The sequence below is a fragment of the Poromitra crassiceps genome (assembly GCF_964638095.1).
Source record: "Poromitra crassiceps genome assembly, chromosome: 4".
Classification (NCBI taxonomy): Eukaryota; Metazoa; Chordata; class Actinopteri; order Beryciformes; family Melamphaidae; genus Poromitra; species Poromitra crassiceps.
The window spans coordinates 10811476-10838851 of record NC_139626.1 but is presented as its reverse complement, the minus strand read 5'-3'; the positions used below and the strand labels follow the sequence as shown (position 1 = coordinate 10838851).

The 27376-nt window shown below is 43.8% G+C and overlaps 1 protein-coding gene across 1 annotated transcript in view; it reads right to left on the bottom strand.

Annotated features, from left to right (window-relative positions):
* LOC310775516 (disks large homolog 5-like) overlaps positions 1-27376 on the bottom strand; it is a gene marked incomplete at its 5' end in the record, with an annotated part of 57537 nt that overhangs the window by 27865 nt on the left and 2296 nt on the right. The window contains 5 exons of the mRNA XM_083635678.1: positions 820-1076; positions 2768-2951; positions 7105-7248; positions 14595-14763; positions 19626-19694. Coding sequence (XP_083491804.1) covers positions 820-1076; positions 2768-2951; positions 7105-7248; positions 14595-14763; positions 19626-19694 — 823 coding nt within the window. The remainder of the gene's footprint in view (positions 1-819; positions 1077-2767; positions 2952-7104; positions 7249-14594; positions 14764-19625; positions 19695-27376) is intronic.

Genomic DNA, 27376 nt, shown 5'->3' with positions numbered 1-27376 from the left:
CTGTCCTGGATGAAGATGACAGTTTGAGTGCTTCATAATGTGCAGATTTGACTGACACTGACCTCATGTAATAAGTATGCAGCGCCAGCTAGCAAAGTTTGCTGCTACTGCTGGATGTCATTATGGTTTGTTTACTGCTGCTCCTGCTTCTGATAGCAGGCTTCCATCTCATCGTAGGGGGAGGGCCAGTGCTGCTGCTCTGGTGACTGACTCTGTCTGTGTGTGTGTGTGTGTGTGTGTGTGTGTGTGTGTGTGTGTGTGTGTGTGTGTGTGTGTGTGTGTGTGTGTGTGTGTGTGTGTGTGTGTGTGTGTGTGTGTGTGTGTGTGTGGTTTGATTTAGGTTAGGGCTGGGCGATATTAAACCATCAATATTATTATTATCGATATTAATTATCTATATTAAAACAATATTGTGATATGAGACTAGACACGGTCTTAGATTTTAGATATTATAATATGAATGAATGAATGAATGAAAATATCATGATATGGCATAAGTGTTGTCTTTTACTGGTTTTAAAGGCTGAATTACAGTAAAGTGATGTCATTATCTGAACTTACCAGACTGTTCTACCTGTTCTATCTATTTGCCTTTACCCGCTTAGTCATTATACCCACATTGCTGATCATTATTGATCAAAAATCCCATTGTGTAAATATTTTGTGAAAGCACCAATTTACAACTGAACATTTAGCCCACTTGGTAGAAAATACCGAGATACATATTGTGTATCGCCATTCAAGCAAAAAAAAAAAATACAGAGATATGATTCTAGGTCCATATCAGCCAGCCCCCTAGTTTGATTGCTGCAGCCTTACCTCCTCATGGAGGAGGAGTACTGCTGCTGGTAGTGGATGGCAGCATCCCTCTGCTTCAGCAGCATGTCCAGCTGTTTCTGCAGACGGTGGTTCTCCTCGTCGGCCTGCTCCAGACGACTCAGGTCGCTGTTGTGACCGGCCGTGTTGTCATTGTAGCGCTTCCTCAGGGCCTCGTAGTCCCTCTTCATGGCCTCCAGCTTGTCCACGGCCGCGTCGTACAGCTTGGTGAGAACATCAGATGACCCCTCTCTCATCACCTGGAAGTGACATCATTCAGGTCACTTTCTGAATAGGGTGGGGGGGGGGGGCACACGAGGACTACTCAAAGCATTCATCTGCGGTGCTTTTGAATAGGTTGAATAGAGATGGCTTATGCAATGCATCTCATTGACCAAGTACTTTTCTGTTATTATTATATACAGATATCACAAGGTTTGGCCATGGAGGGTGGCCTTATTCAACTTTTTACATCTAAAATTCAGGTGGGACTAATGTAAAGTCCTTAATGTACATAAATAACATAGCATAATAGTCTTCAGCAGTCTATTCTTTCAAAGCTTCATTTAAAGCTAGATTCTGCCTGTGTGTAACAGTTGACATTCCTCTCCTATGAGAGCTGTTTTTGAGGCAATTTTGAAAAGCACATTTCTCACTGCGTAATAGCACTTTGGTGTAATGGATGAACTATAAAAACTGTGGTGCCTCACTGGTGCTCTATTTATAGAACTGATCTATTTATAGAATTTAAACGGCAACTCTCTTTCTTAGCGCTGGCGATCGAAAAAGGAGGAGACCTTCCCAGTTAAATCCCACAATGAAACAGATGTCAAATAACTCTTACGGCATTTAATTTAACCGAGGGGTCAGGGTCCTAGTGCTAAATGAAGTAACTCTAGCTGAAAAACCATGCAGATAAACTGCTCAAACCCTCTGCTCCAATGGCTTGGACAGAGTGCCACACAGCTGGAGCAGACACTGGGATGACTTGGACATGAGAGGTCTGGAGTGTGTCACTGGCATCGAACAACTCCACAGTAATGGATTGACATCACTGGGCTAATTTGATTCCCAATTTGAATGAGGCTGAATAGTTGTCCAAGTAATCGTGACATAAGCTCATAAACACCACAGTATGGAGACGACAACGGTGACTCTCTTATCAAAATGCCATATAAGACATTCCCCAAGGTATTGCAGACATTTAACGATCTGACCTCCCTGACTGTAACGAGGCCATTTACACCTGGCATTAACAAGCCTTTTCTGCCATCAGATTGCAATCAGATTGTGCTTGACCACATTAGCCTGATTTCGTTTACACCTGGCGTTAACATGCGTTTTTCCTTATCCAGATAACATCCAGATCACTTATTAGCACCCAAAATGGGTGTCCTCTCAACCCGCATACAGTTGCTGTATCCAGATTGAGAGGACACATTGCATTTACACTTGTGTTCAATGTGTGTACACAATGCGCCCCTGACCACCTCCGGAGGTGGTATGGCCGATCAGATTGCAATCCTTCTTCAATGTGTCTTGGGGGGGGCGTTTACACCTGTACTTTCAAGTGGTCAAGCACAATCAGATTGCAATCTGATGGCAGAAAACGCATGTTAACGCCAGGTGCAAATGGCCTCACAGAGTAGCAATGGCAGATACAGGTGCAGCAGGCAATTCATCTCATTTGAACTTATTTCTGATACAGAGAAACGAGTCTGCCTGATCCCATTTCTATGAATGATGCCTTCCTCTTGGAACCAACGGTCACAGAGGGGACAATAAGCTGACTTCTGTCTGTCAAGCACCAAATGGGCGATTGCATCTCAAGGCTAGTCCGAGATGCACGCAGGGGTGTGCTCCTCCTCAAGTATGCATCTGTGAGTGTGCACGTCCGCTTACGGGCATTTTGCCAGCCTGAATGGGAATGGAGTGCCAGCTACGCAGGTACCTGCTGGTGCAACAGCCTCATGTCGGCCAGCTCCCGCTGGTCGTCGTCGTGCAGCCTCCTCAGCTCGTCGCAGGCCTGCTTCCCGTGGTTGTGCTCTCGGACCAGCTGGATGTTGTCCTGTCTCAGCGCCTCCAGCTCCTCTTTCAGCTGGGCCTGCTCGCTCGCCAGACGACTGTGCAGCGTACTGAGGAGATGACAGAGCAATGCACAGCCACAGGTATAACCATGGGCACTGCCAGTCCGGCAACTTGACCGGTTATATGGCCAGTGCAGCCATGCTTAAAATTAGCATTAAAGCACTCGTAGTCGTGCACTCGTAGTCGTGCAAAACAAAAATAACACTCCGCCATTCATACAAATTAACAGAAACACTTCCGTAACATCTGTGTATAATGGTTATTTTTAGCTATGCTGAGACCATTTTCATCTAGTAATAATGTGTTGTTCTGTATCCTTGTAGTGCAACTCCCACGTTACTAGTCTGAATAAACAAATAAATGATAGTTTGTGTTACTCATTTAAGAGACAGGCTTTAACCACTGGCAAGTCAAATAAGCTGGTTAATATGCCGGATGTTGTTTATGGAGTTGATTCCGAGTTGCTAGTGTAGGGAGATGTTCCTGTTAAGTGAGTAAGGAACTAGTTTATGAACCCCTCTAGTTTCCCCTGATATGCTTAATATTAATAATAATAATAATTAATAATGACATGGTCACCTTTTTTTGTATCACTCCATGTCATAGCCCCTCAGTATGATGAGCCCCTCAGCCTCTCAAACAGCCTCAACTCATTTGACTCCAGATTTGATACAAATAAAGGGAGGGTTCTATAGGAAGGTGCGACCCAACCGGGACCTACGTATTTTCACCCAACTGTTCCAGTTATTCCTTAACTCAAGCTTCGTCCCCCAGGCCTGGAAGACAGCGACCATCATCCCTGTACCTTAAATATCTCATCCCCAATCTCTCAATGACTTCAGACCCCTCACTCTCACACCCCTCCTTAGCAAATGTATGGAGCATCAAATACGTGAAATATTAGGTTAAACATTTTAAGGAAAACATAAGCACACGATTTAAGGGTGTTTTGTGCAGCCGATTCTATTTTATGGACACCTTAACTCTGACTCTAAGGGAAATCTTAACCTAAGGTGCTTTGTGCAAATGGGCCCCTGAGGTCTACAATGACCCCACCCCACCCTCTCCACCAAGCTTTTACAACAACCCCACCCACCCTCTCCACCCAGCTTTTCAGCTCCTGCCCTCAGGCCGCAGACTTAAAGTCCCACTGGCCAGGAAGAGAAATCCTCCACCCCCATCAGCTATCAGCTATCCTCAATAAGAACCTGTTTAAATAAACTCACTAACCGCCTGCCCCCTCCCCCCACAATCACGCGTATAGTCCCTTTTAAGGCTGCCTCTTTTTAAGGTTTTTAAGGTTGCAATTTATGCAAACAATTATTTAATGTACATTATTATTATTACTATCACTTTTTAATGTACATCATCTATTTATTACCAAGCACCACTGTGCAGTATGATGAAATCACTATCGCCGCCATTGCCACTCACCACTTTAAAAACCCTTTTTAACCCAATGTACTGTATACTGTATATACTAATGTACTGTATACACTAATGTACTGTATACTGTATATTGCTGCATTGCTGTCTTTTTGTCATGTCTTTTATACCAGTGGCTGATGATGTGTGTGTTTATGCCAGTAGAACCAAAGACAAATTTACATATTATGCAAATTTTATTAACAATAAAGTAATCTGAATCTGAATATTACTACTTCAGTGCTGGTAATCGTTGTGTTAACAGTAAAAAAAAAAAGTGTAATACTGCTTAACTGATAACTATACAAGTATGAATTACTAAGATGAATAATGAAACCCTCCATTATTATTATATCATTGCATTGTGTGTCTGCGTGCTAATGCTAGCCTAAATGCTAGCCTAAATTAACTGGCTTATTGATGCAAGTGTGATTCATCCATCAGTGATGTACGTGATTTGAATGACTTCCAGGGAATGGAGTGTTTTCATGTGAATGAGCAAGTAGAAAAAATGAAGACTTTTTCTGACGTGCAAACAGGGCCAGGAGGGAGAGGCTTAAACATGGCAATAATCCCTCGTCTGTCTGTCTGTTTGCATTGCAGGCAGCTGTTGGTTGCCCACACTCTGGAGACAAGTATGGCATCATTCAATCACACAAATGGACCAGAACACATCACGTCGGCACAGCTTATTTCATGGGTTTGGGTTAGGGTCTTAGTTACTTCACAGGTTAGGGTCTTAGTTACTTCACAGGTTTGGGTTAGGGTCTTAGTTACTTCACAGGTTTGGGTTAGGGTCTTAGTTACTTCACAGGTTTGGGTTAGGGTCTTAGTTACTTCACAGGTTAGGGTTAGGGTCTTAGTTACTTCACAGGTTTGGGTTAGGGTCTTAGTTACTTCACAGGTTTGGGTTAGGGTCTTAGTTACTTCACAGGTTAGGGTTAGGGTCTTAGTTACTTCACGGGTTTGGGTTAGGGTCTTAGTTACTTCACAGGTTTGGGTTAGGGTCTTAGTTACTTCACAGGTTTGGGTTAGGGTCTTAGTTACTTCACAGGTTTGGGTTAGGGTCTTAGTTACTTCACAGGTTTGGGTTAGGGTCTTAGTTACTTCACAGGTTTGGGTTAGGGTCTTAGTTACTTCACGGGTTTGGGTTAGGGTCTTAGTTATTTCACAGGTTTGGGTTAGGGTCTTAGTTACTTCACAGGTTTGGGTTAGGGTCTTAGTTACTTCACGGGTTTGGGTTAGGGTCTTAGTTATTTCACAGGTTTGGGTTAGGGTCTTAGTTACTTCACAGGTTTGGGTTAGGGTCTTAGTTATTTCACAGGTTTGGGTTAGGGTCTTAGTTACTTCACGGGTTTGGGTTAGGGTCTTAGTTACTTCACAGGTTTGGGTTAGGGTCTTAGTTATTTCACAGGTTTGGGTTAGGGTCTTAGTTACTTCACAGGTTTGGGTTAGGGTCTTAGTTACTTCACAGGTTAGGGTCTTAGTTACTTCACAGGTTTGGGTTAGGGTCTTAGTTACTTCACAGGTTAGGGTCTTAGTTATTTCACAGGTTAGGGTTAGGGTCTTAGTTACTTCACAGGTTTGGGTTAGGGTCTTAGTTACTTCACAGGTTAGGGTTAGGGTCTTAGTTACTTCACAGGTTTGGGTTAGGGTCTTAGTTACTTCACAGGTTAGGGTTAGGGTCTTAGTTATTTCACAGGTTAGGGTTAGGGTCTTAGTTATTTCACAGGTTAGGGTCTTAGTTATTTCACGGGACAACAAATGATCCGTTGGTACAGTAGCATGATCCCCATGGCACAGATGGCGTGCCATGCCCGCCGTGTCCAGATGATGATTACGGAGCACGCTTCGGCTTCAGAATCAGAATCAGAATCAGAATCAGAAAGACTTTAATGATCCCCGGGGGGAAATTGGGAAGGACGTCTCCTGGCTGGGATTGAGCAGGGCATTACTTTGAGGGGAGGAATTCAGTTGCTGGTCTTAACGTTTGGTTTGAAAAGACGTTTGGTTTGAAAACACACCTCTAGACGGTATACTATCGAAAAGCCAGTAAAAGCTGTTTTTTAGACCATCACAATGATGAAATTTAAAGACCCCCTAAAGTCACGTTTTAAGATGTATATAAAATACTCTACTTTGAATAATAGAAAGTCTGATGGTTTTTCCTACAAAAAGGTAAATTTTCTACTTAAATTTTTTTTTTTTACTTCACCTCCTCCTTCTTTCTGCCTCATTAAAATTCCAAAGTAACCAATCAGGGTCATCTAGATTCTAGAACATAACTAGCCAATCACAGCATACAAACATGCTGAATACTGGACAGGGATTGGCTCCAGTGTTTGTGATGTCACGAATCATGCTCATTGAAAATCGCCTTTTCAGTGAGCTCAGAGAAACTTTCCACTTTAGGCAGACGATTGTGAAAACAGCTTCTAGTGTCAAACTCTGACATCATTCTGCTCAGTGAAGCTCAGACATCCAACTGAAGGAACAAGAAGAAAAAACAATTTTTCACTTTAAGGGGTCTTTCAAATTTAAAAGTTGGTACTTCCCCGCACGGCTTAATTTGGCAGCTTTTGGGCTGTTACAAAGGCTTCACCCCTCCTTTTACTCCGGCAAAAATCAAATCTGTTCAAGGCAATCTGATGTAACTGTGTCATAGGAAGGAGCAAATACAGGTTCCACCCTGCAGGCTGAGTGCGAGAGCATGCAACACAAATGCGGCGCGTGTTAAAAAATGTATGAAGGCACTGTAGATGGCTTTCTACTCACTGGTAGAAGTCCGCTTTCTTCACAGCCTCCTCGCACCGCTTCAGGGTGGTGCTGTGCTGGTTCTGCAGGGACTGCAGGTCCGCCATGGCCTTCATGCACTGCAGCTTCAGATGCTCGTAGTCATGACCTGCTTTGGAGTTTGGCCTGCGACAAAAAACAGTATGCCACATGGGAGGGTGGCAGAAGCATACGTGAGATCAAAGCATACAGACTTTGTGCTTATAGGAACAAGTAGGGAAGAGAAGCATCATTAAAATTGTATGCTTACTCCTTGTTTTGCAGAGTTGAGCACACTTCAAAACAAATTTGCGTCACGTCAAGTAGAGTTACTCCAGTTGTTTTTAGATGTTGAACAAGGCAAGATCCTTCTAGTCACCGAGTGTAGGTATACACTGGATCACAGTGGGCCTCATTCACGATTATTTTTTTTTTTTTTTTTTGGTGCATCTTTTTTTTGGTGTGGGGTTCTTATCTGGAGGGAACCCCAGGGGAGCACGGGGAGAACATGCAAACTCCACACAGAAAGGCCCTTTGACGAGATGGTGCACCTGGGCAGTAGGCACCGAGGAGGACATGGGAATGGGGACTCATCCTCAGCGCCCACAGCGTCCCAGGCGGGAATCGAACCCGGGACCTTCTTGCTGTGGGGCAGAGTCTAGATTGTTACGTGTTCCAGGTGTCTGCTGATGAATGGGGAATGCCACTCGTTCCTTAATTGGACACGTGTGCCTGTTGACGCTGATTAGCATGAGGTAGACGTGCTGGCAGCTCCATAAAAGGCCTGCTGTCCTGCGCAAATGGAAAGCATTACTGGTGTGGTGGAGAATGACAAACAGACCCAAGAAGATAAACTCCAATTCTGAAATGGAAGTGTTGTTGTTGGGACTGAGAGAACAAAATATATATACAGTATATATGTATTTTCTGTAACCAAGGTGTGTAACCAAGGAAACATGGCGAGACTGATGCTGTAATATCAGAAACATAACGCACACCTCGATTTAAATGAAAAACGGTTTAACTTACATTGAGAATCTAAAAAGGGTAGGCCATAGTCTAATTACAAATTGCTGCAGTTTATTAGTTCCACGGGGATGGCATAACCTGACGCTGCCAGATGGGGGCGGTATTGAGTTCTTGTGAACACAATACCGCCACCGTCTGGCAGAGTCAGGCTAGGGATGGCATGGCTCTGCCAAAATGTTTAGGGGAATAACAGACTGCTGTGATGTCCAGTCATCAGCGGAGTTGGATACTGGTTTAATTCAAGCAGTATCTCCATCTGATGGTAAGCTCAGACTTTTGCCAATAAATGTCTGTAGTAATATTTGTAGTTTTGACTTCTTCCTGCAGTGTCCAAGCACATCCACCAGCCTTACTGCTCAGTATACTGCGCTCTGTGGCGGAGCGAGTGCAGTGCACGTGTGATAATGATATGATTGCTGCTGCTGCTGAGGGGTCTGAAGGTTTATCCTGGGGCTTTAGACATGTGGTCAAGGCATTAACCGCCATCACCTCGAGACAAACTAGTTCATCTGTAGACTCTGCTTAATTTAACTTCCATTCAGTCCAATATGCGCCGTGTGTCTCCTGCAGCACCTGCTCAAGACACACAGCCACCATGCTGTTCAACAGTGCCAATGAAGCGCGGCTCCCTCTCCTGGACAAGGGAAACCAACCACATGTAGGAGGTTTAGCGTGATGTCAAAAATGTATTGAATGTTTATGGTGTGTTAGTGTTTGCGATTTTAATGGGGAAATGTGAACTTTATTGATCAATAAATAATATAATACTACTGTATATATACATGATAATAATTCATCACTTTAATCACTCACTTTTGCTTATAGTCCAGTTCCTTGTGTAATTTCGTTCAAATCTTCGGGGGATTAGGAAAACTATATATTTTTGGAAACTTCAGAAAATAACAAATCAGAAAATCCATGATTCCATTTGCACAGAAGCCAATATGGCGTCCATCCTCCATTTTGAAAAATGGCGACCTTTGAATACTCGTTTTTCAATATCTCGACTTGTAGATTACATAGGATCATGATTCCAGTGGCTAAATCTTCATTTTTAGGGTCAAGAAAACCAATGGTACTAATTATAAATCAGTACAAATGATCAATGGCACAGATTTGGGTCATCATCCTTGATTTCAGGAAAAAATAAACATTTTCATATTTAATTTTCCGCTATTTTGACTTCTATATTACATAGGATCATGATTCCAGAGGCTAAATCTACATTTTTAGGGTCAGGCAATCCAATGGTGCTAATTAGAAATCAGGGTGCTTATTAGAAATCAGTACAACTGATCAATACCACAGATTTAGGTCACTTTTTAATATGAAAAACTGAGACAGAGACAGATGATTCCTCTCATTGACAAAAGATTGGGTCATTTATTTGAAAGCTGTAGACCAGTGTACACATCTCCATATATTTGAAAGTATAAGATATATTCCATTCTATTGAAGAACATCCAAATTGGTAGCTACAAATACAACATTAAACTGAATCTGAATCTGAATATTCAAACTGTAAAACTGGTTATCATTGCTGTCGATGGAAACCTTAAAACATTTATTTTTCAGAAAATGGAACAAAAAAAATGATCTGGTCAAATGGATCCAATTACCGGTATGTAATTATTTAGTCATAAGCTCTTGTTAATACTTTGTGGGTTCACTATTTATAAAACCCACAGACAGACCTTACCACTTTCACTGATTTGACTCCAGTCAATACATCTCCATCATCCTCACTATCGTCATCGCTGTCACTAGCAAATGTAATATCTTGACAGTCTTCGTCATTCTGGCAGTCAGCACTACACTGACAAAGCTCCGTGCAGGGTAGCTCTACTCTCTCTCGTAACGGGACAAGCCCCGTCTTTTATTGTCACACGAACACCACAACACATGCATGCGGCCACAACACACTCATGCTGACGGTGGCCGGTGAAAAGTGTCCTCTGCATTTAACCCATCCAGGCATGTCCTTTCCTCCGGGGGGCAGGCCAGGAGCAGTGGTCGCTTTCTCGTACAGCGCCCGGGGACCAACTTCGGATGTTGTCGTCACTGGTCGGATGACGATGACGATCTGATATTCTGCATGTTTTTAGTGGGGGGGTTATATACGGAGGAACCCCCTGGGGGAGCACAGGGAGAACATGCAAACTCCACACAGAGAGAAAGGCCCTTACGACGAGATACCCCACCTGGGCAGTAGGCACTGAAGATATGGGGGGGAACACAACCACAGCGCCCACAGTGTCCCAGGCGAGAATCGAACTCAGGACCTTCTGACTGTGAGGTGACAGCTCTACCACTGAGCCACCATGCCCCCTCTACTGATCTGCATGAACACCTATGTGAAGAGCAGTCTGCTTTACAATGACATCTGACCATCTCAATGATTGCCTCTGGTGCTGGGAGGGACTCAGTTGTAACTGGCTTAAGCTGGCCATCCTCATCCTTGTAGTAGCCATTGTTTAGTGGGTCAAGGAACTCCTGCTGAGCAATGTGTGCCTGACTCCACACTCTGGACTGGATATGGGCTCTTAGGACATGCTGCTTGAGAGCACCAAGTGTGGGTGGAAGTTTGTCCCCTTCTGCTATGTGTTTGCAGAAAAGATGCCATCTCAGCTCAGGGATGTTTTCAATGTTGATCCCCTTCGGTAAGTATACCGTGCATACAAACCTAGCTAATGTAGAGAGCAGATCCTCTGTCACTTCACTGGTTTGAGAAAGCATCTTCAGAGCATCGAGGACATCATCACCAGCTTTGAGGTAGCTGTTCCACCAGGTAGATTTGCCTATCCTCGAAAATCTTCCAGTGTTGTCTGCTCCTGTAAAGGCATGAAATGCCGGCAAAGCTTTGGCTCGATCTGCACCCAGAGCTTTCCATATTGGTGCCACTTCCAAAATCCCAGATGCCATTGAAACACAAGTGTTTTTCAGCAGGATTTCATAGTTTGCAACAACCAGCAGGAGCACATCTGTGTCTGGAGAGAAGAGCATGAGCTGTGTATCAGAGGGGTTGCAACGTGAAGCCAGAACTGCATGATGGATCAACAAAGTGTCTGCTTCTTCATGGTTATTGCTTTCAAAGTGCAATTGACTGTTACTCTTTGTGTGTCCTGCAGCAGAAGCAATGACAAGCGTGGGGGAGTCTTTGCTGTACTCAATGGTCTTTGATGCCAGATACTCTGTCAGATCAGCCTTTGTTTGTTCATGAGAAAGTAATCGACTCATTGGAACGTTCTTGATGTTTGTGCCATCTCTGATTTGGTATTGGATTGGATCCTTTCCTTGTCTTCTCTTTCCCTTGTGACGTGCTTCAAAGAATCTGCCTTGTAGGTATCAAATACCAGAATCACCTCATCATAATTTCTGGTTAGAGACATCAGTCTGCCGTAGAACCATTCACTTAGGTGTCTTACTGTCACTACTGTTGCTGGTTTCTTTGTCAACTTCTGGACAAGAACCATGCCATCCACTAGTGCAACTAGTGCAGACAACACTGGAAGATTTTCGAGGATAGGCAAATCTACCTGGTGGAACAGCTACCTCAAAGCTGGTGATGATGTCCTCGATGCTCTGAAGATGCTTTCTCAAACCAGTGAAGTGACAGAGGATCTGCTCTCTACATTAGCTAGGTTTGTATGCACGGTATACTTACCGAAGGGGATCAAAATTGAAAACATCCCTGAGCTGAGATGGCATCTTTTCTGCAAACACATAGCAGAAGGGGACAAACTTCCACCCACACTTGGTGTTCTCAAGCAGCATGTCCTAAGAGCCCATATCCAGGCCAGAGTGTGGAGTCAGGCACACATTGCTCAGCAGGAGTTCCTTGACCCACTAAACAATGGCTACTACAAGGATGAGGATGGCCAGCTTAAGCCAGTTACAACTGAGTCCCTCCCAGCACCAGAGGCAATCATTGAGATGGTCAGATGTCATTGTAAAGCAGACTGCTCTTCACATAGGTGTTCATGCAGATCAGTAGAGCTACCCTGCACGGAGCTTTGTCAGTGTAGTGCTGACTGCCAGAATGACGAAGACTGTCAAGATATTACATTTGCTAGTGACAGCGATGACGAAAGTGAGGATGATGGAGATGTATAGACTGGAGTCAAATCAGTGAAAGTGGTAAGGTCTGTCTGTGGGTTTTATAAATAGTGAACCCACAAAGTATTAACAAGAGCTTATGACTAAATAATTACATACCGGTAATTGGATCCATTTGACCAGATAATTTTTTTTGTTCCATTTTCTGAAAAATAAATGTTTTAAGGTTTCCATCAAGTCAAGTTGTACTTTATTGTCCACAAGGGAAATTCACTTTGTTAAGGTCAGTACAGCAAAAACAAGACAAAATCTAAAAAAGTGAATAGATCACAGCATACAAAATACCACACAAAAAAAAATACATAATTACTCTAAAAGTTCTAAAATGGGGGGGGGGGGGGGAGGGGTAGCACACAGCAATGATAACCAGTTTTACTTGGTAGTTTGAATATTCAGATTCAGATTCAGTTTAATGTTGTATTTGTAGCTACAAATTTGAATGTTCTTCAATAGAATGGAATATATCTTATACTTTCAAATATATGGAGATGTGTACACTGGTCTACAGCTTTCAAATAAATGACCCAATCTTTTGTCAATGAGAGGAATCATCTGTCTCTGTCTCAGTTTTTCATATTAAAAAGTGACCTAAATCTGTGGTATTGATCAGTTGTACTGATTTCTAATAAGCACCCTGATTTCTAATTAGCACCATTGGATTGCCTGACCCTAAAAATGTAGATTTAGCCTCTGGAATCATGATCCTATGTAAAATAGAAGTCAAAATAGCGGAAAATCAAATATGAAAATGTTTATTTTTTCCTGAAATCAAGGATGATGACCCAAATCTGTGCCATTGATCATTTGTACTGATTTATAATTAGTACCATTGGTTTTCTTGACCCTAAAAATGTAGATTTAGCCACTGGAATCATGATCCTATGTAATCTACAAGTCGAGATATTGAAAAACGAGTATTCAAAGGTCGCCATTTTTCAAAATGGAGGATGGACGCCATATTGGCTTCTGTGCAAATGGAATCATGGATTTTCTGATTTGTTATTTTCTGAAGTTTCCAAAAATATATAGTTTTCCTAATCCCCCGAAGATTTGAACGAACCTATTTTTTTTTACATAGTGAACTGGACTATTAAGGCAGTGGTTCTCAAATGGGGGTCCGTGGCACTTTGCCAGGGGTTTCCTCGAAAAGTTTTCAGGAACATAAAAATAAAACCCTTTTTTTTGCGTGCAAAAGCTTCATAGTTCAACGAAAATATTTTATGCTTTAAATCTAAAATTGTTCATGGATTACATTCTAATCTAACAAACCTATCAATGTCAAAGTCAAGCACGTTACCGTGGAAACAATTACGCTTAGCCCAAAATCACAAATCAGAATGAGGGGGTCCCCGGTATATTTTCTATCTTGTAAGGGGTCCTTGGCTGAAAAACATTTGAGGACCTCTGGCGTAAGGAATGTGGCATTCTATAGCCAAGCACACACTGTACGAATTGAGTCCGTTTCCGACCCGATTTGTGAGCCGCTTGACTCCTTTTAGATTTGAATTTGGGCTTGGTCGGGCGTCGTTTGTCGCGCAATGTGCGGGGGGTGAACGAGGAGGACCAATCAGCTGCTTCCGAGCGGACGCTCTGAGGAATTTCCGATTTGTCCGAAATTTTTGGTCGGCCGTCGTCACTCGTCAGGCTCTCGCACGGTTGAAGCAGAGCCATGAGTGGCTTCACCAGTGCCTTCTTTCTCACTGCGTCCGATGCAAAATATGGAGGCCAGGCTGGTTGGGCTGTGGCAACAGCATACTGTCTCTATCTCTATCACGACCGGCCGATACGAACAAGAGAAACATAAGCAGGAAGAAGCCATTGATCTTCAGCTGCCCATTTTATTGATTTCTTTTTCTGATTTATCTCGCTTTGTTATTAGCTTGTCAGTTTGTTGGTCGACCAGAGAATCGAAACTTGGACTCACCCGTTTTTTTAATGGCGCGAGTATGTGTGTGTGTGTGTGTGTGTGTGTGTGTGAGTTGGGCAAAAACAAACACAAAGTCAACGGGGTCACGCTCCTGCTGATTGAGGCTCACTGAAATGTCATCCACTGTCGCACAAAGTCAATTTCAGTGAGCTTCAGTCAGCTTGTCCATACAGGAGCGTGACCCCATTGACCTGGCGTTCGTTTTTGCCCAACCTTCGAGAGCTACTATGAGGAACAGCCTGGACCAATCAACATCATCACTGGTAAGTAGCAAATAGGGCGTGACTTAAAAAAAAAAAGGGTGAACTATCCCTTTAAGATCGAATCTGATCGTACGCACATTTGGTGAATGAGGCCCAATGTGTGTTGGTGACATGTTGGTTTTGGAAAGTGGTCTGAGTGCGTGAGCGCAGCACAGTACCTGCAGTCATCGAAGGTGCTTCCAGGTGAAGAGAGGGCCAGCCGCTTGCGTAACTCGTCCCTCTCGCGCGTCACATGCCTCAGCTGGAACAGCACCGTGTCCATCTTCTCACCCATCTGCCGGCTATCCAGGTGGGGAGGGGGAGGAGACGAGGCTTGACCAGGAGTACCTGTGTGAGTCAGCATGTCACTGTGTGAGTCAGCATGTCACTGTGTGAGTCAGCATGTCACTGACCAGGAGTACCTGTGTGAGTCAGCATGTCACTGTGTGAGTCAGCATGTCACTGACCAGGAGTACCTGTGTGAGTCACCATGTCACTGTGTGTGTCAGCATGTCACTGTGTGAGTCAGCATGTCACTGTGTGAGTCAGCATGTCACTGGACCAGGAGTACCTGTGTGAGTCAGCATGTCACTGTGTGTGTCAGCATGGCACTGTGTGAGTCAGCATGTCACTGTGTGAGTCAGCATGGCACTGTGTGTGTCAGCATGGCACTGTGTGAGTCAGCATGTCACTGTGTGAGTCAGCATGTCACTGGACCAGGAGTACCTGTGTGAGTCAGCATGTCACTGTGTGACTCAGCATGTCGCTGGCGGCAAGTGGCTATTTACAAGGCTCAGATGATGGAGGAAGTAGGGTTAACTGAAGCTATCAAATAAAGTCCGAACAGACTGAGCTCATATGGAGAAATTTGTCAAAAATATCAGGAAAAATTAAATTGCAAATTAAAAGTAAACAAGGAAGCACCTTCTTCATTTGTTTTGCAATTAGTGTCATAATAACGGGTGTTGTACTTAACTTTCGAGTTAAAGGAACAGTTCACCTAAAATGAAAATTCTGTCATCATCTACTGCCCCTCATGCCAGTTGAAACACAGGTGAGGTTTCTCCATATACAGTAACACACAGGTGAGGTTTCTCCATATAACACACAGGTGAGGTTTCTCCATATAACACACAGGTGAGGTTTCTCCATATAACACACAGGTGAGGTTTCTCCATATAACACACAGGTGAGGTTTCTCCATATAACACACAGGTGAGGTTTCTCCATATAACACACAGGTGAGGTTTCTCCATATAACACACAGGTGAGGTTTCTCCATATAACACACAGGTGAGGTTTCTCCATATACAGTAACACACAGGTGAGGTTTCTCCATATAACACAGAGGTGAGGTTTCTCCATATAACACACAGGTGAGGTTTCTCCATATAACACACAGGGAGGTTTGCCAGCACAACTTGAGACAAAGTTGACCACAGTTGGGAAGTACTGGCTTACTTAGTACTTCAGTACTCAGTTGGGAAGTACTAGCTTACTTAGTACTTCAGTACTCAGTTGGGAAGTACTGGCTTACTTAGTACTTCAGTACTCAGTTGGGAAGTACTGGCTTACTTAGTACTTCAGTACTCAGTTGGGAAGTACTGGCTTACTTAGTACTTCAGTACTCAGTTGGTAAGTACTAGCTTACTTAGTACTTCAGTACTCAGTTGGGAAGTACTAGCTTACTTAGTACTTCAGTACTGAGTTGGGAAGTACTGGCTTACTTAGTACTTCAGTACTCAGTTGGGAAGTACTACCTTACTTAGTACTTCAGTACTCAGTTGGGAAGTACTGGCTTACTTAGTACTTCAGTACTGAAGTCAGTGGTGACTGGTTTTCTCTCGAGTTGTGCTGCCAAACTCGAGTTTGTCCATATTAGGGCAGCGGACGCCAACAGACTCAACAAGCTGATCCACAAGCCAGGGATGTTGTGGGGATGGAGCTGGGTTCTCTGACAGCAGTGTCAGAGAGGAGGATGTTGTCCAAGTTACGTTCCATCCTGGACAGCGTCTCCCTCCCACCCACTCCATTACACGACAACGTGTCCCTCCCACCCACTCCATTACAGGAGACTGATACCACCCACTCCATTACAGGACAACATGTCCCTCCCACCCCCTCCATTACAGGAGACTGATACCACCCAGATGCACCACAGAGCGCCACAGGAAGCCATTCCTGCCTGTGGCCATCAAACTCTTGAACTCCTCCCTCAGAGAGTCAGATGCTCTGAGTCAGTTAATAGTAGAACCTCGGACTCACTCCACCCGTCTACAAATGAACAATCTGGGAACCCATCGGTTAAACAAACCAAAACATAAAAACCTCTAACCTCTGGGGGCAGCAGCCCCGTTTCAATGTGGTGCAACAGGAAGTCAAGAGGCGCGGTCGGCAGCGGAAGAAAATCCCTTTCCGCTCCCTGCAAGCTCTGCCATTGGCTCCAACCGACCGGCTCCGCCCATTAATGCATTTCTTTTCCGCTCCCTGGGTGTCGCTCTCAAATCCGTCCATCGCTATGAAACAACAATAACAACTCTAGCTCGTTGCTAATTAGTAGCAACTTGCGATACGCTGAAAATGGTAAGTGTTGACAACACAGCGGTCACGTTCACTTCATTTTGATCGGGTAAAGCGCAGCATGCGTGCGAGCGCTGTTACACACGTTTTTGACGGAGCCTACCGACAGATTTTCAATGCAAGTCAAAAGTCTTGTCTCGAGCGATTAACAAATGAAAACCCCACTTTGATATTGTATATCTGATTGTGCAATCTGTTGATATTCTTCCCCACCTGAGTGTGAGCAACTCTAGCATGAGTCAATTTCCCCTCGGGGATCAATAAAGTTGTTCTGATTCTGATGATAAAACGCATGTGTTTCAACTGGCATGAGGCATTTTCATTTTTGGGTCAACTGTTCCTTAATGCGTGCGAGTCTTTATGCCAACCACTGGTTCTGCTTGTGTTTAGACCACAATCATTCCCCCGCTGAGGACTAATCAACAAATCAAGGTTCTGTTCCCCTTTTAGTGGTGTGGACCAATCAAATCCTCTCTCCCTGACAGAGTGGCTGAATAAATCAATAAAAACAGGTCTGTGTGTGTGTGTGTGTGTGTGTGTGTGTGTGTGTGTGTGTGTGTGTGTGTGTGTGTGTGTGTGCGTGTGTGTGTGTAAATCCTTTTCACATCTGTGTAATCACTTGCTTGTGCTCAAGAGTCTGAACGGAGAGTAACCAGTGAGTATTATTATATCCATGTATAACTCAGTGGTTGGTTCATGGCTGAGTATTATATATCCATGTATATAACTCAGTGGTTGGTTCATGGCTGAGTATTATTATATCCATGTATAACTCAGTGGTTGGTTCATGGCTGAGTATTATATATCCATGTATATAACTCAGTGGTTGGTTCATGGCTGAGTATTATATATCCATGTATATAACTCAGTGGTTGGTTCATGGCTGAGTATTATATATCCATGTATATAACTCAGTGGTTGGTTCATGGCTGAGTATTATTATATCCATGTATAACTCAGTGGTTGGTTCATGGCTGAGTATTATATATCCATGTATATAACTCAGTGGTTGGTTCATGGCTGAGTATTATTATATCCATGTATAACTCAGTGGTTGGTTCATGGCTGAGTATTATATTCATGTATAACTCAGTGGTTGGTTCATGGCTGCGTATTATTATATCCATGTATAACTCAGTGGTTGGTTCATGGCTGAGTATTATATTCATGTATAACTCAGTGGTTGGTTCATGGCTGAGTATTATATCCATGTATAACTCAGTGGTTGGTTCATGGCTCAGTATTATATCCATGTATAACTCAGTGGTTGGTTCATGGCTGAGTATTATATCCATGTATAACTCAGTGGTTGGTACATGGCTGAGTATTATATATTCATGTATAACTCAGTGGTTGGTTCATGCCTGAGTATTATATCCATGTATAACTCAGTGGTTGGTACATGGCTGAGTATTATATATTCATGTATAACTCAGTGGTTGGTTCATGGCTGAGTATTATATATTCATGTATAACTCAGTGGTTGGTTCATGCCTGAGTATTATATCCATGTATAACTCAGTGGTTGGTACATGGCTGAGTATTATATATCCATGTATAACTCAGTGGTTGGTTCATGCCTGAGTATTATATCCATGTATAACTCAGTGGTTGGTACATGGCTGAGTATTATATATTCATGTATAACTCAGTGGTTGGTTCATGCCTGAGTATTATATCCATGTATAACTCAGTGGTTGGTACATGGCTGAGTATTATATATTCATGTATAACTCAGTGGTTGGTTCATGGCTGAGTATTATATCCATGTATAACTCAGTGGTTGGTACATGGCTGAGTATTATATCCATGTATAACTCAGTGGTTGGTTCATGCCTGAGTATTATATATCCATGTATAACTCAGTGGTTGGTTCATGGCTGAGTATTATATCCATGTATAACTCAGTGGTTGGTACATGGCTGAGTATTATATCCATGTATAACTCAGTGGTTGGTTCATGCCTGAGTATTATATCCATGCATAACTCAGTGGTTGGTTCATGGCTGAGTATTATATCCATGTATAACTCAGTGGTTGGTACATGGCTGAGTATTATATATTCATGTATAACTCAGTGGTTGGTACATGGCTGAGTATTATATATTCATGTATAACTCAGTGGTTGGTACATGGCTGAGTATTATATATCCATGTATAACTCAGTGGTTGGTTCATGGCTGAGTATTATATCCATGTATAACTCAGTGGTTGGTACATGGCTGAGTATTATATATTCATGTATAACTCAGTGGTTGGTACATGGCTGAGTATTATATATTCATGTATAACTCAGTGGTTGGTTCATGGCTGAGTATTATATCCATGTATAACTCAGTGGTTGGTACATGGCTGAGTATTATATATTCATGTATAACTCAGTGGTTGGTTCATGGCTGAGTATTATATATTCATGTATAACTCAGTGGTTGGTTCATGGCTGAGTATTATATATTCATGTATAACTCAGTGGTTGGTTCATAGCTGAGTATTATATTCATGTATAACTCAGTGGTTGGTTCATAGCACACAGTTGTCCTCCTTTCTCCAGAAAGAGAATGCATTTCTATGACAGCATTATTCCAACCGAGTCGACACCTGAAAACTACAATAATGAGCGCCACACTCACCTAAGCTGCTGAGAGAGCTGCTGCTTTCCGAGTCCGACGGCATAGTGGACAAGACGCTGTAAGTGGACCCTGTGAGGGGGGACATAGTGGACAAGATGCTGTTAGTGGACCCTGTGAGGGGGGACATAGTGGACAAGACGCTGTAAGTGGACCCTGTGAGGGGTGGACAAGATGCTGTTAGTGGACCCTGTGAGGGGGGACATAGTGGACAAGATGCTGTTAGTGGACCCTGTGAGCAGGGACAAAACATTCTAGTGGACAAGATGCTGTAAGTGGACCCTGTGAGGGGACAAAACATTCTAGTGGACAAGACGCTGTAAGTGGACCCTGTGCGGGGACAAAACATTCTAGTGGACAAGACGCTGTAACTGGACCCTGTGAGGGGGGACATAGTGGACAAGACGCTGTAAGTGGACCCTGTGAGGGGGGCATAGTGGACAAGATGCTGTTAGTGGACCCTGTGAGGGGACAAAACATTCTAGTGGACAATCACTGTTAGTGGACCGTGTGAGGGGACAAATCATTATAGTGGACAATCGCTGTTAGTGGACCCTGTGAGGGGACAAATCATTATAGTGGACAATCGCTGTTAGTGGACCCTGTGAGGGGACAAATCATTATAAGTGGACAAGATGCTGTTAGTGGACCCTGTGTGGGGACAAATCATTATAAGTGGACAAGATGCTGTTAGTGGACCCTGTGAGGGGACAAATCATTATAGTGGACAAGATGCTGTTAGTGGACCCTGTGAGGGGACAAATCATTATAGTGGACAAGATGCTGTAAGTGGACCCTGTGAGGGGACAAATCATTATAGTGGACAAGATGCTGTAAGTGGACCCTGTGAGGGGACAAATCATTATAAGTGGACAAGATGCTGTTAGTGGACCCTGTGAGGGGACAAATCATTATAGTGGACAAGACGCTGTTAGTGGACCCTGTGAGGGGACAAATCATTATAGTGGACAAGATGCTGTAAGTGGACCCTGTGAGGGGACAAATCATTATAGTGGACAAGATGCTGTAAGTGGACCCTGTGAGGGGACAAATCATTATAAGTGGACAAGATGCTGTTAGTGGACCCTGTGAGGGGACAAATCATTATAGTGGACAAGATGCTGTTAGTGGACCCTGTGAGGGGACAAATCATTATAGTGGACAAGATGCTGTTAGTGGACCCTGTGAGGGGACAAATCATTATAGTGGACAAGACGCTGTTAGTGGACCCTGTGAGGGGACAAATCATTATAGTGGACAATCGCTGTTAGTGGACCCTGTGAGGGGACAAATCATTATAAGTGGACAAGATGCTGTTAGTGGACCCTGTGTGGGGACAAATCATTATAAGTGGACAAGATGCTGTTAGTGGACCCTGTGAGGGGACAAATCATTATAGTGGACAATCGCTGTTAGTGGACCCTGTGAGGGGACAAATCATTATAAGTGGACAAGATGCTGTTAGTGGACCCTGTGTGGGGACAAATCATTATAAGTGGACAAGATGCTGTTAGTGGACCCTGTGAGGGGACAAATCATTATAGTGGACAAGATGCTGTTAGTGGACCCTGTGAGGGGACAAATCATTATAGTGGACAAGATGCTGTAAGTGGACCCTGTGAGGGGACAAATCATTATAAGTGGACAAGATGCTGTTAGTGGACCCTGTGAGGGGACAAATCATTATAGTGGACAAGACGCTGTTAGTGGACCCTGTGAGGGGACAAATCATTATAGTGGACAAGACGCTGTTAGTGGACCCTGTGAGGGGACAAATCATTATAGTGGACAAGACGCTGTTAGTGGACCCTGTGAGGGGACAAATCATTATAGTGGACAAGATGCTGTAAGTGGACCCTGTGAGGGGGGGACAAATCATTCTAGTGGACAAGACGCTGTAAGTGGACCCTGTGAGGGGGGGACAAACATGCTAGCACGTCTCCTGAATCATAGTGAGATGATTCTCTTCTCCAGCATTGTGTAGGACATCAAGGCTCTGCGGCTTGGGTCAGGTTTCGGGGGCTTCATTGAGGGAAAAAAAGAGCGGTTGGAGGGATAATAAGGTGGGACTTTCCCCAACTGGGGATGACGGCCCTGTGGGCCTGACAGCAGAGTGTGCCTAATTACTGTATCAGCTGCAGTGTAGACGAGCCAGGGCCCCAAAGAGGCTGGGCTCTGCAGCCTCAGAGCGTCTCCTTTCATCTCCGCTGACAACACCACACAGCCCCCCCTCTGGAAGCCCCTTCCTCTGTAGCCTCATTCAGAATTAGCTGTACAGTAAAGAGCCCGAAGACTATGAGAGATAAATGTTGTTGTGAGCACGATACATACTTACAAATAGGGGTGGGTATTGTTTCGTTTTTTTTCACCGGTGCTAAAACGATACTTTCGAAAAACGGTAACGTAATGTTACCGGTGCCTGAACGATACGATAATCCAAACAATCATGTTAGCCGCCGGTTTTCGGAGCACCGGAGGCCGGGCGGATATTTCACAAAGCAGCTCGGGCATGGCACCGAAACGAGGCAGCAAACATCTGCATTGCAATTGGGTCCGGTAAGTACCAGCTGTAAAGGTACCGGTACCATAACGGTAGCGGGTTTCAGTAGCTTTACCAACCCTACTTCACAAACCGTGCTAAAACTCAATCTGGAAAAGAATCTTATTCCTGCTACTCCCAATTATTTACTCCTTCAATCAAACGTGAACTTTCTGGAAAAAGACATGTCAGGAAAGTGACTTCACACATGTGAACCTGTGGCAGCACAGAAGTGCCTCATGCGGGAGCAAGCTGGGAGAACTGTAACCACGCTCAAGACTTTTAACGCACTCCCAATGTCACCTTAAAGCCAGCACAGACAATCGCAACTCTCGTCCTCCTGACCCAAAGAAAAGTCAGTGGTTGTGCACATTCGCTGAGATCTAACTTGGCTCTGGGATGGAACAGCTTATAGTTTCAGTTAAATCAGCATCTTGCAGGTCTGACACTCAAGTCGGAGCAGGAGCATGACATGATGACAAACGGTTCTATTTACCCACGTCGCAGTGCTCTAAATCAATCCCTGGCTGGCTGTGTTCCCACTAGCTAAAGGAGACTATGGGTTTGATTAAAACTGGAGGGAGCCCAGAGAACATGGCTCACCCCTCGTTCTTTTCCCAGCGAAGGGTTGAAAGAAAAAAAGAGGAGAAAAAAAGAAAGAGTGATGTGCCTCAGGAACCGTGGCATCCCATGGATCAGGCTCTCTTTTGTCCTCCCGCTAGCTTAAGTTTCCCATGAGTCTGTTTGAGCAGTGAGTGTCACAATGGACACGGTTCACTGTTCACTTCCCTGCTTCTTGGAAGTCACGTGACCTGGACCTCGCTGCGGTGCCGCTCGCGCATCTCACTTTTGGGCCGATCGCTTTGCTACAGTCGGATCCACACTCTGGGCTCTTCTGAGACTGACTAGACTAGACACTCTGGGCTCTTCTGAGACTGACTAGACTAGACACTCTGGTCTCTTCTGAGACTGACTAGACTAGACTAGACACTCTGGTCTCCTCTGAGACTGACTAGACTAGACACTCTGGGCTCTTCTGAGACTGACTAGACTAGACACTCTGGTCTCTTCTGAGACTGACTAGACTAGACTTAGACACTCTGGTCTCCTCTGAAACTGACTAGACTAGACACTCTGGGCTCTTCTGAGACTGACTAGACTAGACACTCTGGTCTCCTCTGAGACTGACTAGACTAGACACTCTGGGCTCTTCTGAGACTGACTAGACTAGACACTCTGGGCTCTTCTGAGACTGCCTAGACTAGACACTCTGGGCTCTTCTGAGGCTGACTAGACTAGACACTCTGGGCTCTTCTGAGACTGACTAGACTAGACACTCTGGGCTCTTCTGAGGCTGACTAGACTAGACACTCTGGGCTCTTCTGAGACTGACTAGACACTCTGGGATCTTCTGCGACTGACTAGACTAGACACTCTGGGCTCTTCTGAGACTGACTAGACTAGACACTCTGGGCTCTTCTGAGACTGACTAGACTAGACACTCTGGGCTCTTCTGAGGCTGACTAGCAGGAACAAACTCAACTTTCAATTCTTAAAAGTGAAAGTCTAGTCTACACTCAAAATATTTGAGATTGGTTTATTTTCTCTGTGAGTGGAGAGTTTAGTCTTACGTTGGAACATTGATGGCATCTCTGCAAGCTGAAAAACAGCAGAGCCAAGACTAAGCTGTGATGTCATCTAAAGACACGCCTGGTGCTGCGCCTCTGATAATGGATGAGAAACACTTTTTGGACCCTGTGCACCACCCTGTGCACCACCCACAGACCCTGTGCACCACCCACAGACCCTGTGCACCACCCTGTGCACCACCCACAGACCCTGTGCACCACCCACAGTGATTTTCCACCAATGTTCTGACTCAGATCTCAAAGCACTGACTAATATAAGTTACATTTCAGCTCAAACACTTTTCCTGCTTCTCCTCATTAGGTCAGTCTTTTTCCTCGTGTAGGCCTATTGAGCGAGAAGCTCCGTAAAGTGGCCCTTGATGATCAGCCACAGATTGGAGTCTTGGCTAGTTGCCTTCTACTTTCTTTCGGGGGGGGAAAAGGTAGATCATGTTCAAAAATATTGATTGGGTTGTCCAAGATCATTTGAAGAACATCTGCGAATTCTTATTAGGGGGCATTTTGCTTTTACGTGAAACTCTTAAACATCTGATTCCCCCCCTCATACCAAGAAATACCCTTTGAAATCTACCAGTATATATTATAAGGCCTAATGAGGCCCAATTACACTAAGTACTGAGTATGAATGCAACATAAAAGCACTTGAGTGCTTGCTGCATTGAGCTATTATTTGCGGTCACAGCTAAGGCTAACGGAGACAGCTAAGGCTAACGGAGACAGCTAAGGCTAACGGAGACAGCTAAGGCTAACGGAGACAGCTAAGGCTAACGGAGACAGTGGTGGATTCTCTCAAACTTCTCTCCCACATAATCAAGAAATGGAACAAAAGCAAAGCATTTTACCGTCCTGTTATCGAACACACGGGCACAATGATTTAAAGTATTATACCGTCCTGTTATCGAACACACGGGCACAACGATTGAGAGTATTTTACTGTCCTGTTATTGAACACACGGGCACAACGATTGAGAGTATTTTACTGTCCTGTTATTGAACACACGGGCACAACGATTGAGAGTATTTTACTGTCCTGTTATTGAACGCACGGGCACGATGATTGAAAGTATTTATTTACTGTCCTGTTATTGAACGCACAGGCACGATGATTGAAAGTATTTATTTACTGTCCTGTTATTGAACGCACGGGCACGATGATTGAAAGTATTTATTTACTGTCCTGTTATTGAACGCACGGGCACGATGATTGAAAGTATTTATTTACTGTCCTGTTATTGAACGCACGGGCACGATGATTGAAAGTATTTATTTACTGTCCTGTTATTGAACGCACGGGCACGATGATTGAAAGTATTTATTTACTGACCTGTTATTGAACGCACGGGCACGATGATTGAAAGTATTTATTTACTGTCCTGTTATTGAACGCACGGGCACGATGATTGAAAGTATTTATTTACTGTCCTGTTATTGAACGCACGGGCACGATGATTGAAAGTATTTATTTACTGTCCTGTTATTGAACGCACAGGCACGATGATTGAAAGTATTTATTTACTGTCCTGTTATTGAACGCACGGGCACGATGATTGAAAGTATTTATTTACTGTCCTGTTATTGAACGCACGGGCACGATGATTGAAAGTATTTTACCACCCTGTTATCGAACACACGGGCACAATGATTTAAAGTATTATACCGTCCTGTCCTGTTATCGAACACACGGGCACGACGATTGAGAGTATTTTACCGTCCTGTTATCGAACACACGGGCACAACGATTGAGAGTATTTTACTGTCCTGTTATCGAACACACGGGCACGACGATTGAGAGTATTTTACCGTCCTGTTATCGAACACACGGGCACAACGATTGAGAGTATTTTACTGTCCTGTTATCGAACACACAGGCACGATGATTGAAAGTATTTATTTACCGTCCTGTTATTGAACGCACAGGTGCGACGATTTAAAGTATTTTACCGTCCTGTTATCGAACACACAGGTGCGACGATTTAAAGTATTTTATCGTCCTGTTATCGAACACACAGGTGCGACGATTTAAAGTATTTTATCGTCCTGTTATCGAACACACAGGTGCGACGATTTAAAGTATTTTACCATCCTGTTATCGAACACACAGGTGCGACGATTTAAAGTATTTTACCATCCTGTTATCGAACACTCAGGTGCGACAATTTAAAGTATTTTACCGTCCTGTTATCGAACACACAGGTGCGACGATTTAAAGTATTTTATCGTCCTGTTATCGAACACACAGGTGCGACGATTTAAAGTATTTTACCATCCTGTTATCGAACACTCAGGTGCGACAATTTAAAGTATTTTACTGTCCTGTTATCGAACGCACAGGTGCGATGATTTGAAGTGAGGCGGACCACAGACATGAGGATGTGCTCTGTCAGCCCTGGCACACACGGCCGTCATGTGACTGTTCCTGGAGAGACAGTGGGGATGGTCTGGAAACAAAAGGTGTTTGCTGTCAAGCCTCGGAGCGATGGTTATATAAAAGTATAGAATATCTCTGTTTATTAACTATAAAACAAAGTGCCCCCAGGGGTTTAGAAACCCCCTGCAAGTCAAGTCGATATGTGCACGCATCAAATTCAAGTCATGGTGGATTTCTTGCAGGCTCGATGACAGTGTCAGTAGGTTACGTTTAGGGCCAGTAGGCTACTCTTAGGCCTACATCTCCCTTCCTCAAAATATGAGACAGTTATGATGTTTCTTTGTTGAGGTTGAGGTTCAGCTTCAGAGTGGTTTAGGAGACAAACGCAAAGACTCTCACTCGCTGTTCTCCTCACCTTGTCTGGACTCTGTATAGATCAGGGGTGGGCAACTGCTGGCATGCGGCCCGCGAGCTGGAATTGCATTTTTTTTTTTTTTTTTTTTTTTACAGTGCACCTGAACGCAACATGCAAGATATCCGCTGAATAAGTGTCCAAATGTTCATGTCATTCTGGCCAATACTCCACTTCTGTTATAACATTTCAGTCTGGAATATGGAGTATCTTTCAATCATCTGTATGACTAAAAGGCTAAAAGTAATCTCATGTGTAAGAAATGACTGTTCTAGATTGAAGTAAAAATTTAAATAATTAACTCGTTGGTTTTGGATTTATTTAGCTTCAAGAGTGCATTTTTGTTATTGTGTGACCCTCAACACAGGCTTTGAGAATCCCGGGCCCCTTACTGATACTTCTGCTTAAATTAACCCACTCATATTCTGGTTTATTTCAAGAAAAACATTTCGGCTAGTGGAAATTCTAATTGGATGGTCACTTTAAAATCTAGCAGCCATATTGGCAGTTGGCCAAAAAAGTTAATTTCAAGCCCTGCAGGGAGAGCAGGTGGTGACATAGGAGTGAGTGAGAAAAGGATCAAATATTGGCGGTTAAGACTGAATAATGACATCACAACTGTTCATTTTAAATGAGTTATTCCTCTAAACCTGGCTTCAAATGCCCAAAAGTTGCCCATCCCTGGTATAGATGATCTCGCTCACACCCTCTGGGAGATGAGTTGACTTGAGAGTAAATAGACAGCGCAGGCCGCTGATGGTGCATTATACTATTGAAAACTTGGGC